This window comes from Bolinopsis microptera, chromosome 9 (assembly GCF_026151205.1).
Source record: "Bolinopsis microptera isolate Bmic1 chromosome 9, MBARI_Bmic_1.0, whole genome shotgun sequence".
NCBI classification, from domain to species: Eukaryota; Metazoa; Ctenophora; class Tentaculata; order Lobata; family Bolinopsidae; genus Bolinopsis; species Bolinopsis microptera.
This window is the reverse complement of record NC_087080.1, coordinates 604,573-621,805: the sequence shown is the minus strand read 5'-3', so window position 1 is coordinate 621,805 and position 17,233 is coordinate 604,573. Positions and strand designations below refer to the sequence as shown.

Here is a 17,233-nt window from a genome sequence, read left to right as displayed (position 1 = left end):
CTAAACGTGTCAGACTACTAGCAGGTTGGTGTGTTGTCCCCCTCTAAACGTGTCAGACTACTAGCAGGTTGATGTGTTGTCCCCCTCTAAACGTGTCAGACTACTAGCAGGTTGGTGTGTTGTCCCCCGCTAAACGTGTCAGACTACTAGCAGGTTGGTGTGTTGTCCCCCTCTAAACGTGTCAGACTACTAGCAGGTTGGTGTGTTGTCCCCCTCTAAACGTGTCAGACTACTAGCAGGTTGGTGTGTTGTCCCCCTCTAAACGTGTCAGACTACTAGCAGGTTGGTGTGTTGTCCCCCTCTAAACGTGTCAGACTACTAGCAGGTTGGTGTGTTGTCCCCCTCTAAACGTGTCAGACTACTAGCAGGTTGGTGTGTTGTCCCCCTCTAAACGTGTCAGACTACTAGCAGGTTGGTGTGTTGTCCCCCGCTAAACGTGTCAGACTACTAGCAGGTTGGTGTGTTGTCCCCCTCTAAACGTGTCAGACTACTAGCAGGTTGGTGTGTTGTCCCCCTCTAAACGTGTCAGACTACTAGCAGGTTGGTGTGTTGTCCCCCTCTAAACGTGTCAGACTACTAGCAGGTTGGTGTGTTGTCCCCCGCTAAACGTGTCAGACTACTAGCAGGTTGGTGTGTTGTCCCCCTCTAAACGTGTCAGACTACTAGCAGGTTGGTGTGTTGTCCCCCTCTAAACGTGTCAGACTACTAGCAGGTTGGTGTGTTGTCCCCCTCTAAACGTGTCAGACTACTAGCAGGTTGGTGTGTTGTCCCCCTCTAAACGTGTCAGACTACTAGCAGGTTGGTGTGTTGTCCCCCTCTAAACGTGTCAGACTACTAGCAGGTTGGTGTGTTGTCCCCCGCTAAACGTGTCAGACTACTAGCAGGTTGGTGTGTTGTCCCCCTCTAAACGTGTCAGACTACTAGCAGGTTGGTGTGTTGTCCCCCTCTAAACGTGTCAGACTACTAGCAGGTTGGTGTGTTGTCCCCCTCTAAACGTGTCAGACTACTAGCAGGTTGGTGTGTTGTCCCCCTCTAAACGTGTCAGACTACCAGCAGGTTGGTGTGTTGTCCCCCTCTAAACGTGTCAGACTACTAGCAGGTTGGTGTGTTGTCCCCCGCTAAACGTGTCAGACTACCAGCAGGTTGGTGTGTTGTCCCCCTCTAAACGTGTCAGACTACTAGCAGGTTGGTGTGTTGTCCCCCGCTAAACGTGTCAGACTACCAGCAGGTTGGTGTGTTGTCCCCCTCTAAACGTGTCAGACTACCAGCAGGTTGGTGTGTTGTCCCCCTCTAAACGTGTCAGACTACTAGCAGGTTGGTGTGTTGTCCCCCGCTAAACGTGTCAGACTACCAGCAGGTTGGTGTGTTGTCCCCCTCTAAACGTGTCAGACTACCAGCAGGTTGGTGTGTTGTCCCCCTCTAAACGTGTCAGACTACTAGCAGGTTGGTGTGTTGTCCCCCGCTAAACGTGTCAGACTACTAGCAGGTTGGTGTGTTGTCCCCCTCTAAACGTGTCAGACTACTAGCAGGTTGGTGTGTTGTCCCCCTCTAAACGTGTCAGACTACTAGCAGGTTGGTGTGTTGTCCCCCTCTAAACGTGTCAGACTACTAGCAGGTTGGTGTGTTGTCCCCCTCTAAACGTGTCAGACTACTAGCAGGTTGGTGTGTTGTCCCCATCTAAACGTGTCAGACTACTAGCAGGTTGGTGTGTTGTCCCCCTCTAAACGTGTCAGACTACTAGCAGGTTGGTGTGTTGTCCCCCTCTAAACGTGTCAGACTACTAGCAGGTTGGTGTGTTGTCCCCCTCTAAACGTGTCAGACTACTAGCAGGTTGGTGTGTTGTCCCCCTCTAAACGTGTCAGACTACTAGCAGGTTGGTGTGTTGTCCCCATCTAAACGTGTCAGACTACTAGCAGGTTGGTGTGTTGTCCCCCGCTAAACGTGTCAGACTACTAGCAGGTTGGTGTGTTGTCCCCCTCTAAACGTGTCAGACTACTAGCAGGTTGGTGTGTTGTCCCCCTCTAAACGTGTCAGACTACTAGCAGGTTGGTGTGTTGTCCCCCTCTAAACGTGTCAGACTACTAGCAGGTTGGTGTGTTGTCCCCCTCTAAACGTGTCAGACTACTAGCAGGTTGGTGTGTTGTCCCCCTCTAAACGTGTCAGACTACTAGCAGGTTGGTGTGTTGTCCCCCTCTAAACGTGTCAGACTACTAGCAGGTTGGTGTGTTGTCCCCCGCTAAACGTGTCAGACTACTAGCAGGTTGGTGTGTTGTCCCCCTCTAAACGTGTCAGACTACTAGCAGGTTGGTGTGTTGTCCCCCGCTAAACGTGTCAGACTACTAGCAGGTTGGTGTGTTGTCCCCCTCTAAACGTGTCAGACTACTTGTTTGTTTTTTGTTTGTTTGAAAACCAGTTTTTGCTGGTACCCATAAGGGCTTTGGAACCAATATATAATAAATTGTATGAATAAATCAAATCCCCGTGGGGCACGCGACATTCAAGATCTAGTTGCAAGCACATGTTATAAAACATTGTAAAATAGCCTCAACACCAGAACTGCATATTGCTTGGGCTTCCAGCCCAGTTTGCTCAACAGTTCGTGGCCTACTTACCTAACTTAAAACCTTAGTGCAATGCTTGCAACAACTAAAATCCTATTCTATAACTAAGTTACCCTATTAAGTATAATCTAGAAGAGTGATGCAAAAAGTCAACTGATAACGCAACACAGTCTAATCATACTCTTATCAGTAGTTCCTCTAACCTCTGTTCTCAGTTATACAAAAAGTTTTAACTCCATGAAATTAACGTCACACACATACACAAATGCTTGACTTTCTCAAATAATTAGTCACTCAGCGACACAAACTTTGTTGTTTTTTATGTAATATTTCTTGCTCGGGTCCTTCTTGATTCCCTCTTTCATTTCCTGTACGAGCTTTTGGCGAGAGATTCGCTCATCCTGCGACCTGTCTGGAGATAAGTAGAGTTTGTTGTAGTTGAAATTGTAGTCTGCCACATCAACCGATTTCAAGACTTTTGCTCTGCTCAGAAATTCACGTACAATTTCAGGATCTCGCAAAGTAACTTTTATCGGCCGTGATCGAGGGCTGTCAGACTTCTTTACTCCCACTCTCTCAATGTTTGTTATAGTCGGCCTTCCAATGAACTTCATAAAACCCCAAATATCACCCACGAGATCCCGTTCGTTCATTTCTTGCTCTTCACATTCGAGCTGTTCTGGGGCCCCGAAAATGATAAAGTTTTTCGACCGATCATCTTCTGTAATCGCCGATTTCACAGCCATTTTGATTTTAGCTGGAGAGATATCAGAAGCTACGCTGTTATTCTTCACAACATCTGTAAACAGTTTCATTTCTGTTTTCACTGTCTCCTTCACTGAAGCTAGTTTACCAGATTTGCATTGGATGAGCTCGTTCTGAGTTTTTATCTGTTCTGATTTCTGTTGGTCAAGCGTCTCTGCTGCTGATCTCAAAACATTTCTCGATTTACATATCATAGACCCCATCTTCAAAACTATTTCGGTTATTACATCCTTTGTAACGCCTTTTGGCTTGAACAAGTCATGAGTGAGGTCCTCTAGTTTCCTGCAATTAAGATTCGCTAAAACCGAGTCTGATAAGTCCTCAATCTGTTTCTCCAGTTCGTGAAGTGTACTGACCGAAAATTCCATATTGTGTATACTTCGTGTATAGCAAAGCTGCACAGTAAAAGGCAGTGCAATTACCTATTTACTGATAAGAGACAACTGATATCAACTCACAAGCGAAAAGATTGATTGCACACTGAAAAGATTGATTGCACACTGAAAAGATTGATTGCACACTGAAAGATTGATTGCACACTCCAAAGATTGATTGCACACACAGGTTGGTGTGTTGTCCCCCGCTAAACGTGTCAGACTACTAGCAGGTTGGTGTGTTGTCCCCCTCTAAACGTGTCAGACTACTAGCAGGTTGATGTGTTGTCCCCCTCTAAACGTGTCAGACTACTAGCAGGTTGGTGTGTTGTCCCCCTCTAAACGTGTCAGACTACTAGCAGGTTGGTGTGTTGTCCCCCTCTAAACGTGTCAGACTACTAGCAGGTTGGTGTGTTGTCCCCCTCTAAACGTGTCAGACTACTAGCAGGTTGGTGTGTTGTCCCCCTCTAAACGTGTCAGACTACTAGCAGGTTGGTGTGTTGTCCCCCTCTAAACGTGTCAGACTACTAGCAGGTTGGTGTGTTGTCCCCCGCTAAACGTGTCAGACTACTAGCAGGTTGGTGTGTTGTCCCCCTCTAAACGTGTCAGACTACTAGCAGGTTGGTGTGTTGTCCCCCTCTAAACGTGTCAGACTACTAGCAGGTTGGTGTGTTGTCCCCCTCTAAACGTGTCAGACTACTAGCAGGTTGGTGTGTTGTCCCCCGCTAAACGTGTCAGACTACTAGCAGGTTGGTGTGTTGTCCCCCTCTAAACGTGTCAGACTACTAGCAGGTTGGTGTGTTGTCCCCCTCTAAACGTGTCAGACTACTAGCAGGTTGGTGTGTTGTCCCCCTCTAAACGTGTCAGACTACTAGCAGGTTGGTGTGTTGTCCCCCGCTAAACGTGTCAGACTACTAGCAGGTTGGTGTGTTGTCCCCCTCTAAACGTGTCAGACTACTAGCAGGTTGGTGTGTTGTCCCCCTCTAAACGTGTCAGACTACTAGCAGGTTGGTGTGTTGTCCCCCGCTAAACGTGTCAGACTACTAGCAGGTTGGTGTGTTGTCCCCCTCTAAACGTGTCAGACTACTAGCAGGTTGGTGTGTTGTCCCCCTCTAAACGTGTCAGACTACTAGCAGGTTGGTGTGTTGTCCCCCTCTAAACGTGTCAGACTACTAGCAGGTTGGTGTGTTGTCCCCCTCTAAACGTGTCAGACTACTAGCAGGTTGGTGTGTTGTCCCCCTCTAAACGTGTCAGACTACTAGCAGGTTGGTGTGTTGTCCCCCGCTAAACGTGTCAGACTACTAGCAGGTTGGTGTGTTGTCCCCCTCTAAACGTGTCAGACTACTAGCAGGTTGGTGTGTTGTCCCCCTCTAAACGTGTCAGACTACTAGCAGGTTGGTGTGTTGTCCCCCTCTAAACGTGTCAGACTACTAGCAGGTTGGTGTGTTGTCCCCCTCTAAACGTGTCAGACTACTAGCAGGTTGGTGTGTTGTCCCCCTCTAAACGTGTCAGACTACTAGCAGGTTGGTGTGTTGTCCCCCTCTAAACGTGTCAGACTACTAGCAGGTTGGTGTGTTGTCCCCCTCTAAACGTGTCAGACTACTAGCAGGTTGGTGTGTTGTCCCCCGCTAAACGTGTCAGACTACTAGCAGGTTGGTGTGTTGTCCCCCTCTAAACGTGTCAGACTACCAGCAGGTTGGTGTGTTGTCCCCCTCTAAACGTGTCAGACTACTAGCAGGTTGGTGTGTTGTCCCCCGCTAAACGTGTCAGACTACTAGCAGGTTGGTGTGTTGTCCCCCTCTAAACGTGTCAGACTACCAGCAGGTTGGTGTGTTGTCCCCCTCTAAACGTGTCAGACTACCAGCAGGTTGGTGTGTTGTCCCCCTCTAAACGTGTCAGACTACTAGCAGGTTGGTGTGTTGTCCCCCTCTAAACGTGTCAGACTACTAGCAGGTTGGTGTGTTGTCCCCCTCTAAACGTGTCAGACTACTAGCAGGTTGGTGTGTTGTCCCCCTCTAAACGTGTCAGACTACCAGCAGGTTGGTGTGTTGTCCCCCTCTAAACGTGTCAGACTACTAGCAGGTTGGTGTGTTGTCCCCCTCTAAACGTGTCAGACTACCAGCAGGTTGGTGTGTTGTCCCCCTCTAAACGTGTCAGACTACTAGCAGGTTGGTGTGTTGTCCCCCTCTAAACGTGTCAGACTACTAGCAGGTTGGTGTGTTGTCCCCCGCTAAACGTGTCAGACTACCAGCAGGTTGGTGTGTTGTCCCCCTCTAAACGTGTCAGACTACTAGCAGGTTGGTGTGTTGTCCCCCTCTAAACGTGTCAGACTACTAGCAGGTTGGTGTGTTGTCCCCCGCTAAACGTGTCAGACTACTAGCAGGTTGGTGTGTTGTCCCCCTCTAAACGTGTCAGACTACTAGCAGGTTGGTGTGTTGTCCCCCTCTAAACGTGTCAGACTACTAGCAGGTTGGTGTGTTGTCCCCCGCTAAACGTGTCAGACTACTAGCAGGTTGGTGTGTTGTCCCCCGCTAAACGTGTCAGACTACCAGCAGGTTGGTGTGTTGTCCCCCTCTAAACGTGTCAGACTACTAGCAGGTTGGTGTGTTGTCCCCCTCTAAACGTGTCAGACTACTAGCAGGTTGGTGTGTTGTCCCCATCTAAACGTGTCAGACTACTAGCAGGTTGGTGTGTTGTCCCCATCTAAACGTGTCAGACTACTAGCAGGTTGGTGTGTTGTCCCCCTCTAAACGTGTCAGACTACTAGCAGGTTGGTGTGTTGTCCCCATCTAAACGTGTCAGACTACTAGCAGGTTGGTGTGTTGTCCCCCTCTAAACGTGTCAGACTACTAGCAGGTTGGTGTGTTGTCCCCCTCTAAACGTGTCAGACTACTAGCAGGTTGGTGTGTTGTCCCCCTCTAAACGTGTCAGACTACTAGCAGGTTGGTGTGTTGTCCCCCTCTAAACGTGTCAGACTACTAGCAGGTTGGTGTGTTGTCCCCCTCTAAACGTGTCAGACTACTAGCAGGTTGGTGTGTTGTCCCCCTCTAAACGTGTCAGACTACTAGCAGGTTGGTGTGTTGTCCCCCTCTAAACGTGTCAGACTACTAGCAGGTTGGTGTGTTGTCCCCCTCTAAACGTGTCAGACTACTAGCAGGTTGGTGTGTTGTCCCCCTCTAAACGTGTCAGACTACCAGCAGGTTGGTGTGTTGTCCCCCTCTAAACGTGTCAGACTACTAGCAGGTTGGTGTGTTGTCCCCCTCTAAACGTGTCAGACTACTAGCAGGTTGGTGTGTTGTCCCCCGCTAAACGTGTCAGACTACTAGCAGGTTGGTGTGTTGTCCCCCTCTAAACGTGTCAGACTACTAGCAGGTTGGTGTGTTGTCCCCCTCTAAACGTGTCAGACTACTAGCAGGTTGGTGTGTTGTCCCCCGCTAAACGTGTCAGACTACTAGCAGGTTGGTGTGTTGTCCCCCTCTAAACGTGTCAGACTACTAGCAGGTTGGTGTGTTGTCCCCCTCTAAACGTGTCAGACTACTAGCAGGTTGGTGTGTTGTCCCCCGCTAAACGTGTCAGACTACTAGCAGGTTGGTGTGTTGTCCCCCTCTAAACGTGTCAGACTACTAGCAGGTTGGTGTGTTGTCCCCCTCTAAACGTGTCAGACTACTAGCAGGTTGGTGTGTTGTCCCCCGCTAAACGTGTCAGACTACTAGCAGGTTGGTGTGTTGTCCCCCTCTAAACGTGTCAGACTACTAGCAGGTTGGTGTGTTGTCCCCCTCTAAACGTGTCAGACTACTAGCAGGTTGGTGTGTTGTCCCCCTCTAAACGTGTCAGACTACTAGCAGGTTGGTGTGTTGTCCCCCTCTAAACGTGTCAGACTACTAGCAGGTTGGTGTGTTGTCCCCCTCTAAACGTGTCAGACTACTAGCAGGTTGGTGTGTTGTCCCCCTCTAAACGTGTCAGACTACCAGCAGGTTGGTGTGTTGTCCCCCTCTAAACGTGTCAGACTACTAGCAGGTTGGTGTGTTGTCCCCCGCTAAACGTGTCAGACTACTAGCAGGTTGGTGTGTTGTCCCCCGCTAAACGTGTCAGACTACTAGCAGGTTGGTGTGTTGTCCCCCGCTAAACGTGTCAGACTACTAGCAGGTTGGTGTGTTGTCCCCCTCTAAACGTGTCAGACTACCAGCAGGTTGGTGTGTTGTCCCCCTCTAAACGTGTCAGACTACTAGCAGGTTGGTGTGTTGTCCCCCTCTAAACGTGTCAGACTACTAGCAGGTTGGTGTGTTGTCCCCCTCTAAACGTGTCAGACTACTAGCAGGTTGGTGTGTTGTCCCCCTCTAAACGTGTCAGACTACTAGCAGGTTGGTGTGTTGTCCCCCTCTAAACGTGTCAGACTACTAGCAGGTTGGTGTGTTGTCCCCCGCTAAACGTGTCAGACTACTAGCAGGTTGGTGTGTTGTCCCCCTCTAAACGTGTCAGACTACTAGCAGGTTGGTGTGTTGTCCCCCGCTAAACGTGTCAGACTACTAGCAGGTTGGTGTGTTGTCCCCCTCTAAACGTGTCAGACTACTAGCAGGTTGGTGTGTTGTCCCCCGCTAAACGTGTCAGACTACTAGCAGGTTGGTGTGTTGTCCCCCTCTAAACGTGTCAGACTACTAGCAGGTTGGTGTGTTGTCCCCCTCTAAACGTGTCAGACTACTAGCAGGTTGGTGTGTTGTCCCCCTCTAAACGTGTCAGACTACTAGCAGGTTGGTGTGTTGTCCCCCTCTAAACGTGTCAGACTACTAGCAGGTTGGTGTGTTGTCCCCCTCTAAACGTGTCAGACTACTAGCAGGTTGGTGTGTTGTCCCCCTCTAAACGTGTCAGACTACTAGCAGGTTGGTGTGTTGTCCCCCTCTAAACGTGTCAGACTACTAGCAGGTTGGTGTGTTGTCCCCCGCTAAACGTGTCAGACTACTAGCAGGTTGGTGTGTTGTCCCCCTCTAAACGTGTCAGACTACTAGCAGGTTGGTGTGTTGTCCCCCTCTAAACGTGTCAGACTACTAGCAGGTTGGTGTGTTGTCCCCCGCTAAACGTGTCAGACTACTAGCAGGTTGGTGTGTTGTCCCCCTCTAAACGTGTCAGACTACTAGCAGGTTGGTGTGTTGTCCCCCTCTAAACGTGTCAGACTACTAGCAGGTTGGTGTGTTGTCCCCCTCTAAACGTGTCAGACTACTAGCAGGTTGGTGTGTTGTCCCCCGCTAAACGTGTCAGACTACTAGCAGGTTGGTGTGTTGTCCCCCTCTAAACGTGTCAGACTACTAGCAGGTTGGTGTGTTGTCCCCCTCTAAACGTGTCAGACTACTAGCAGGTTGGTGTGTTGTCCCCCTCTAAACGTGTCAGACTACTAGCAGGTTGGTGTGTTGTCCCCCTCTAAACGTGTCAGACTACTAGCAGGTTGGTGTGTTGTCCCCCTCTAAACGTGTCAGACTACTAGCAGGTTGGTGTGTTGTCCCCCTCTAAACGTGTCAGACTACTAGCAGGTTGGTGTGTTGTCCCCCGCTAAACGTGTCAGACTACTAGCAGGTTGGTGTGTTGTCCCCCTCTAAACGTGTCAGACTACTAGCAGTTGGTGTGTTGTCCCCCGCTAAACGTGTCAGACTACTAGCAGGTTGGTGTGTTGTCCCCCTCTAAACGTGTCAGACTACTAGCAGGTTGGTGTGTTGTCCCCCTCTAAACGTGTCAGACTACTAGCAGGTTGGTGTGTTGTCCCCCTCTAAACGTGTCAGACTACTAGCAGGTTGGTGTGTTGTCCCCCTCTAAACGTGTCAGACTACTAGCAGGTTGGTGTGTTGTCCCCCTCTAAACGTGTCAGACTACTAGCAGGTTGGTGTGTTGTCCCCCTCTAAACGTGTCAGACTACTAGCAGGTTGGTGTGTTGTCCCCCGCTAAACGTGTCAGACTACTAGCAGGTTGGTGTGTTGTCCCCCTCTAAACGTGTCAGACTACTAGCAGGTTGGTGTGTTGTCCCCCGCTAAACGTGTCAGACTACTAGCAGGTTGGTGTGTTGTCCCCCTCTAAACGTGTCAGACTACTAGCAGGTTGGTGTGTTGTCCCCCGCTAAACGTGTCAGACTACTAGCAGGTTGGTGTGTTGTCCCCCTCTAAACGTGTCAGACTACTAGCAGGTTGATGTGTTGTCCCCCGCTAAACGTGTCAGACTACTAGCAGGTTGGTGTGTTGTCCCCCTCTAAACGTGTCAGACTACTAGCAGGTTGGTGTGTTGTCCCCCGCTAAACGTGTCAGACTACTAGCAGGTTGGTGTGTTGTCCCCCTCTAAACGTGTCAGACTACTAGCAGGTTGGTGTGTTGTCCCCCTCTAAACGTGTCAGACTACTAGCAGGTTGGTGTGTTGTCCCCCTCTAAACGTGTCAGACTACTAGCAGGTTGGTGTGTTGTCCCCCTCTAAACGTGTCAGACTACTAGCAGGTTGGTGTGTTGTCCCCCTCTAAACGTGTCAGACTACTAGCAGGTTGGTGTGTTGTCCCCCTCTAAACGTGTCAGACTACTAGCAGGTTGGTGTGTTGTCCCCCTCTAAACGTGTCAGACTACTAGCAGGTTGGTGTGTTGTCCCCCTCTAAACGTGTCAGACTACTAGCAGGTTGGTGTGTTGTCCCCCTCTAAACGTGTCAGACTACTAGCAGGTTGGTGTGTTGTCCCCCTCTAAACGTGTCAGACTACTAGCAGGTTGGTGTGTTGTCCCCCGCAACATTAGCGGGTTGGTCTGTTGTCAGCGCGCCTTGTTTAAAAGATATCTCGGTTTCGCTTGAGTAGTCAGCTGAGTTGAGTAGGCATATTATTTTAACTTGTTATAACTTTATAAGTGTGACAAAACTTCTAAAATAGGCCACTGTTTCAGCGATATACATAATTTGCCACTTGTTTGTGAATCTTCACATCTGCTGGGGGTAGGTAGTGTCTTTCTACATGCAACCCTACATGTAGGACGCAAGTCTATCTACAGTAATCCTGCATCCTACATGAAGTGTAGGATGCAAGGCCGCTGTCCTGTGAGTCACACTGTTACGTAGTTGCTGTATCAGTCTATCGTGATTTTTTAGTGTTTACAACGTAGCAATTCTTCACAGTACGTTTCAAAATATTTTCCTAGACTCATTTTTATATGTACTTCCCTGTAACTAGCTGGCGCTTGCTTTATACAGTTAGTTTTAGCGTATTATATATATAGTATTATTAGTTACTTATTTGCTGCTTTGTATTGTCGTATCTTGTATTATCAGAACAAGTTACTGATTTACATTTGTCTCTCTATTGTCCGTGTGAACAAGCAATTTGATAACGTTCAGACCTTGTGTGGCCATAGTAAGATAGTATTAAAGCAATTCTAGGACATTACCCTTAACAGCGCTGGCAAGCGCCCGGTCCTTTTAACATAGTTACATTTCATTATAGTGTTAACATCTATATACTGTAGTAACCATAGTAACCACAGTAACCATAGTAACCACAGTAACCTGTCTATACTGGGATTTCCTGGAACTCGTTCATATTTTCTCCGGTTTCATTAACGCATTAAACTATTTTACGGTTATATATTTTGTTTGGAATAAAATTCGTCGTAAAATATTTAATCTGAATCTTGATAGCTGTAATTTGATTAACACAATTTCAGAATACCCATAAGAACCTTACCATAATAGTATGTTGTCTTAATATAGTAAGGTTATTGAGTATTAGTAACAACTGTATCGAGTAACGCAAGATACTCAATGAGTATGCTGAAATCTATATAGAGCAAAAAGTAACTATGTTAACCTCCCTGCTTACAAATAGTAACTATGGTAACCTCCCTGCTTACAAATAGTAACTATGGTAACCTCCCTGCTTACAAATAGTAACTATGGTAACCTCCCTGCTTATAAATAGTAACTATGGTAACCTCCCTGCTTACAAATAGTAACTATGGTAACCTCCCTGCTTACAAATAATAACTATGGTAACCTCCCTGCTCCACAGAGACTTCCAAATAAGTGCGAAATGTTCGCAGAGGCCATATTTATATACAACTTATGAAGAACAACACCCAACATATGCCCTAAAATAATTCTTTTTCTAGTCGTCGTCGAAAGACTTACGCATTTTCCCGCAAAAATGGCACTTTCGCCTTTATAATTATTGCATCGACCACAACTCTAAAAATATTAGCACTTTCAAATCATCATCTGCCAGCCATGATATGAGAATTGCGAGTATTTGGGTTAGTGCCTGGGACAATAGTAACTATGGTAACCTCCCTGCTTATGGATAACACATTCCTGTCCGAAAATGCTGGTGGCAAATTAGTTCCCAGGGGTTTTATATTTATGCTTATTGTCCCTTACTATTAGGAAGAAAAATAATAACATGTTTGCAAGAACCAACCAATGTAATAGATTGAAACGTATTTTGTCCGTGTTACTTATTGAGAAATGAATAGTTTTTAAAAAGGCGTAAAATACCGTGCGAAAATAAGAACGAGGTTGGGAATTATGGGGCGGGGGGGCCGGGGGTCATGTTTAATCTTTTAATTGACTGTTTCAATGGATACTTCATAGGTAGTTAAGCGATTTCACACTTAAATATTTTCATATTATTACTCCCCCTATACTAGTTGTTTGGTATTTTCCTTTACCGTTTGCTTTATTCGTATTTGTAACCATAGTAACCACAGTAACCATAGTAATATTATTTGTATCGAGGGCTCTGCCGCGAGTTACTCTCATTAGCTTCATGTTTGTTAGTACTGCATTTTGTGTGATGTCATGACAACGTGTGATATGTGATGTCATGACAACATGTTCCCCCTGGAGTTACTGTAATTTAAATTGTTTCCTGTACTCAGCAGTGCTGTTTTCTGACATATCAGATACTGGTTCGTATTTTGAATACATTATGCTATTTTATGCAGTTTTTTGTTTCTTGTACACTATGAAAGCGTTATCCGTTGCAGTAAGAAGAAAGTCAGGCAATATGGCGAGTAATAACATGAGCACCACGATAATCGCTACCATGACAACGGAGCAGCAGCACTGCAGGTCACGTGCTAGCGACAAGATGCTGGACATGTCACGTGACAACTCCCCGATGCTAGGTAACCATGGTAACCGGGACTACAACTTCCTGTATCCAGGGTTACAGCCCCTCAGTGTGCCCTCTCCCCTGTCCTCTAACGGCTGCTTGAAGATCTGCGTGTCCGGCAGAGTGTTTGAACTCACTCTGGACCAGGTTAAGAGGTACCCGGACTCTTTGCTAGCTGACCCTGATAAAATGGCAGAGTATTACCTCCCCGCTTTAGGCATGTTCTTCTTCGACAGGAACAGGTACGTGTTCGAGCACATCATGCAGTTCTACCAGACAAGCGACGGTTACATGGAGTTTCCCGACGACATTCCCTGCCAGCTGTTGGAGATAGAGTTAGATTTCTACAAGATCGGACACAGGTCCATCAAGAGAACTGAGGAGAGTGAGGAGGAGCCGGTACTCACTGTGTGGGACAAGGGACGCAGGTTCTTTAATGACCCCGGTTTTAATGTGTTTGCTAAGAGTTGGATGGCGTTGGACATTTTCTTCATCATTATATCAGTAATAACATTCGTTCTGAAAACGGAGGATGTGATCCAGTTGTACGAGGAACAGCACTACGAACTGCACCTCTTCTTCTGGGTTACCACTATCTTCTGCGCCGTATTCTTCACAGTGGATCTGGGGGGCAGGTTGGTGTTTTGTAAGAACAAGTACCGCTTCTTCCTGGAGATGATGCCCTGGTTGGATATAATCGCTATAATCCCCCTTTACGTGGAGATATTCGAGAGGTACCTGGATCTCAGGGGAGACCTACTGAACATCCTGAAACTGTTCAGGATGGCCAGAGTGGCCCGGTGCTTGAAGCTCATCAGACGCTCCAAGAAACTCATACTCATATTCCAGATCCTACGGGAGTGTAAGGAGGAGCTGTCGTTGTTGCTGCTGGTGTGGGCTACTGGCACTCTTATTTCAGGTTCTATAATGTTCTACGTGGAGGAGAGAGCTAACAGCGCCAGGTTCTACTCAATCCTGGAGTCCTGCTGGTGGGCTATTACCACTATAGGAACTATAGGTTACGGCAATATCCGCCCCGTCACCGCTGTCGGACTCTTCCTCACTACCGCCATCATTTTCTGTTCCATGATTTTCATGACCGTTCCCATGACAATCATTATCAGAAGATTCTCAGATTCGTACGAGAAGGTAGAGAGATTGAAGACGGATGTTAAGTTGTTCGGAACTGCTCCGCTCAAAACATCGTCCTGGTCCGTGTCGGACGGAATACCAAGTCTCAATAATAACTCATGGGCTAAAATCAACGACACATCTAGGTCAAAGTCTTCACGATTTTAACACTCAATGTATAACGTGTATAGTTACCAGTAGTAACCAGTAGTTACCAGTATTTACCAGTATTTACCAGTAGTTACCAGTAGTTACCAGTGGATTTTATCCACCTTATAATAATAATTATTATATATCTCAGTATTAAGATATTGCTACTTGTGGAAGCACTGAATGTAAAATACTAGCGATGTGTTTAAGAGGGTGTGTTACTGGTATTTTATTGTGTTTATCACAAATGCAGACTAATAGTCTAGATGCAGACTAATAGTCTAGATGCAGACTAATGAGACTTATAGCATGGGGCAGTTACTAATTTATTCAGTTTTTAGAGTTTTATCATTTGTAACCATGGTAACACACGTGTTGTATATCACATCTGCAATCGTTTGTTCAATTTTGCTTTACAAAGTCCATAATTATCTGGCTTTAAATCACTCTCCCTATTATTGGATAACAAATAATACAATATTTTTGGTTAAAATGGCACAAAATGAACAAAATCGGTCATGGATTTTCCGACCCGACTCATTGTAAAAAACTGCAATTATTGGCAAAATTTCAATAGACCGGATCAATTCATATCCTGATCTTACGGTACCACATTGGCGCGGTAACCATGGTAACACACGTGGTACTGAGCATGAAATGTAAGGTATTATGATGAAGTTGCAGAAAATATCATGTTAAATAAGAAAAAGTAAGTTTGTAACCAATATGTTCGTTAACCCCACTACAACAGGGCTTCTCAGAAGAAGTAAGCTCGATAGCGGCCGTGTCCCGGGCCACTAAGATATCCCAGTACCGGGACGAGCTGGCCCAGCTGGGGCACTGCAGCAAGCACAGCTTTAAGAGGAGCGAGTGTAAAGCACAGAGCGAGTACAAGTGGGCCCCAGTCAACCTACACGCACAAGTACTGGAGGTTAGCACTGTGGACCAGAAAACTAACATTTCTTGTGAGTACTTCAGCTCCCCAAGTCCCCCTACCCCTTCAGCTCCCCCTTCAGCTCCCTCTTCAGCTCCCCCTTCAGCTCCCTCTTCAGTTTCCCCTTCAGCTCCCCCTTCAGCTCCCCCTTCAGCTCCCCCTTCAGCTCCCCCTTCAGCTCCCCCTTCAGCTCCCCCTTCAGCTCCCCCTTCAGCTCCCCCTTCAGCTCCCCCTTCAGCTTCCCCTTCAGCTCCCCCTTCAGCTCCCCCTTCAGCTCCCCCTTCAGCTCCCCCTTCAGCTCCCCCTTCAGCTCCCCCTTCAGCTCCCCCTTCAGCTCCCCCTTCAGCTCCCCCTTCAGCTCCCCCTTCAGCTCCCTCTTCAGCTCCCTCTTCAGCTCCCCCATCAGCTCCCCCTTCAGCTCCCCCTTCAGCTCCCCCTTCAGCTCCCCCTTCAGCTCCCCCTTCAGCTCCCTCTTCAGCTCCCCCATCAGCTCCCCCTTCAGCTCCCCCTTCAGCTCCCCCTTCAGCTCCCCCTTCAGCTTCCCCTTCAGCTCCCCCTTCAGCTCCCCCTTCAGCTCCCTCTTCAGCTCCCCCTTCAGCTCCCCCTTCAGCTCCCTCTTCAGCTCCCCCTTCAGCTCCCCCTTCAGCTCCCCCTTCAGCTCCCCCTTCAGCTCCCTCTTCAGCTCCCTCTTCAGCTCCCCCTTCAGCTCCCTCTTCAGCTCCCCCTTCAGCTCCCCCTTCAGCTCCCCCTTCAGCTCCCCCTTCAGCTCCCCCTTCAGCTCCCCCTTCAGCTCCCCCTTCAGCTCCCCCTTCAGCTCCCCCTTCAGCTCCCTCTTCAGCTCCCCCTTCAGCTCCCCCTTCAGCTCCCCCTTCAGCTCCCCCTTCAGCTCCCCCTTCAGCTCCCCCTTCAGCTCCCTCTTCAGCTCCCCCTTCAGCTCCCCCTTCAGCTCCCCCTTCAGCTCCCCCTTCAGCTCCCCCTTCAGCTCCCTCTTCAGCTCCCCCTTCAGCTCCCCCTTCAGCTCCCCCTTCAGCTCCCCCTTCAGCTCCCCCTTCAGCTCCCCCTTCAGCTCCCCCTTCATCTCCCCCTTCAGCTCCCCCTTCACCTCCCCCTTCAGCTCCTCCTTCAGCTCCCCCTTTAGCTCCCCCTATCCCTCCGTAACAAATTTTAAACACAGCTATTGTGTAGAAAAAAGCCCCTTCCCTAGACTTAATAACGTATAATGTCTAAGCGATCCCGTATAAAATGTTGAAGTGATACTATCGTATAAAACTTTATTTTTTTCAGGTAGCAGAGATCACTATTGTCTTCTCACTGTGGGGGCGTGGTGCGGACATTGGGACAAGTTCAAGAACGGGGGTCTTTTATCTTTACTGGGTAAAAGTAAAGGTGAGTAACCATGGTTACGCTTGACATTGTAACCATAGTAACACGGTAAAGGTAAGTCTTTATCTCTACTAGGTAAAAGTAAAGGTGAGTAATCATGGTTACGCTTGACATTGTAACCGTAGTAACACAGTAAAGGTAAGTCTTTATTTCTACTAGGTAAAAGTAAAGGTGAGTAACCATGGTTACGCTTGACATTGTAACCGTAGTAACACAGTAAAGGTAAGTCTTTATCTCTACTAGGTAGAAGTAAAGGTGAGTAATCATGGTTACGCTTGACATTGTAACCATAGTAACACAGTAAAGGTAAGTCTTTATCTCTACTGGGTAAAAGTAAAGGTGAGTAACCATGGTTACGCTTGACATTGTAACCATAGTAACACAGTAAAGGTAAGTCTTTATTTCTACTGGGTAAAAGTAAAGGTGAGTAACCATGGTTACGCTTGACATTGTAACCATAGTAACACAGTAAAGGTAAGTCTTTATCTCTACTAGGTGAAAGTAAAGGTAAGTAACCATGGTTACGCTTGACATTGTAACCACAGTAACACAGTAAAGGTAAGTCTTTGTTTCTACTAGGTTAAAGTAAAGGTGAGTAACCATGGTTACGCTTGACATTGTAACCATAGTAACACAGTAAAGGTAAGTCTTTGTTTCTACTAGGTAAAAGTAAAGGTGAGTAACCATGGTTACGCTTGACATTGTAACCATAGTAACACAGTAAAGGTGAGTATTTTATGGGTATTTAAATAACCGATAACGCTACACTGCAATGTGGTAACTGATATCTTAAATAATATATATTGAAGATTATTTTGT

At 47.5% G+C, this 17,233-nt stretch overlaps 2 protein-coding genes across 3 annotated transcripts in view; both read left to right on the top strand.

Annotated features, from left to right (window-relative positions):
* The window catches only part of LOC134821302 (uncharacterized), a gene marked incomplete at its 5' end in the record, with an annotated part of 39,362 nt that overhangs the window by 11,187 nt on the left and 10,942 nt on the right, over positions 1–17,233 (top strand). Inside the window, 2 exon segments of one of the 2 annotated variants that reach the window (XM_063832025.1) lie at positions 14,849–15,062; positions 16,316–16,405. In XM_063832025.1, the coding sequence (XP_063688095.1) occupies positions 14,849–15,062; positions 16,316–16,405 (304 nt within the window). 2 annotated transcript variants of the gene reach the window in all.
* LOC134820751 (potassium voltage-gated channel subfamily A member 6-like) lies at positions 12,594–14,192 on the top strand. Its single transcript, XM_063831338.1, has one exon. It carries the CDS (start codon positions 12,631–12,633, stop codon positions 14,113–14,115), a length of 1,485 nt encoding a protein of 494 aa, XP_063687408.1. The 5' UTR covers positions 12,594–12,630; the 3' UTR covers positions 14,116–14,192.

What these genes read in the sequence shown, in the direction of transcription:
- LOC134820751 (XM_063831338.1), top strand. Translation starts at nt 12,631, where the DNA reads ATGCTATTTTATGCAGTTTTTTGTTTCTTGTACACTATGAAAGCGTTA.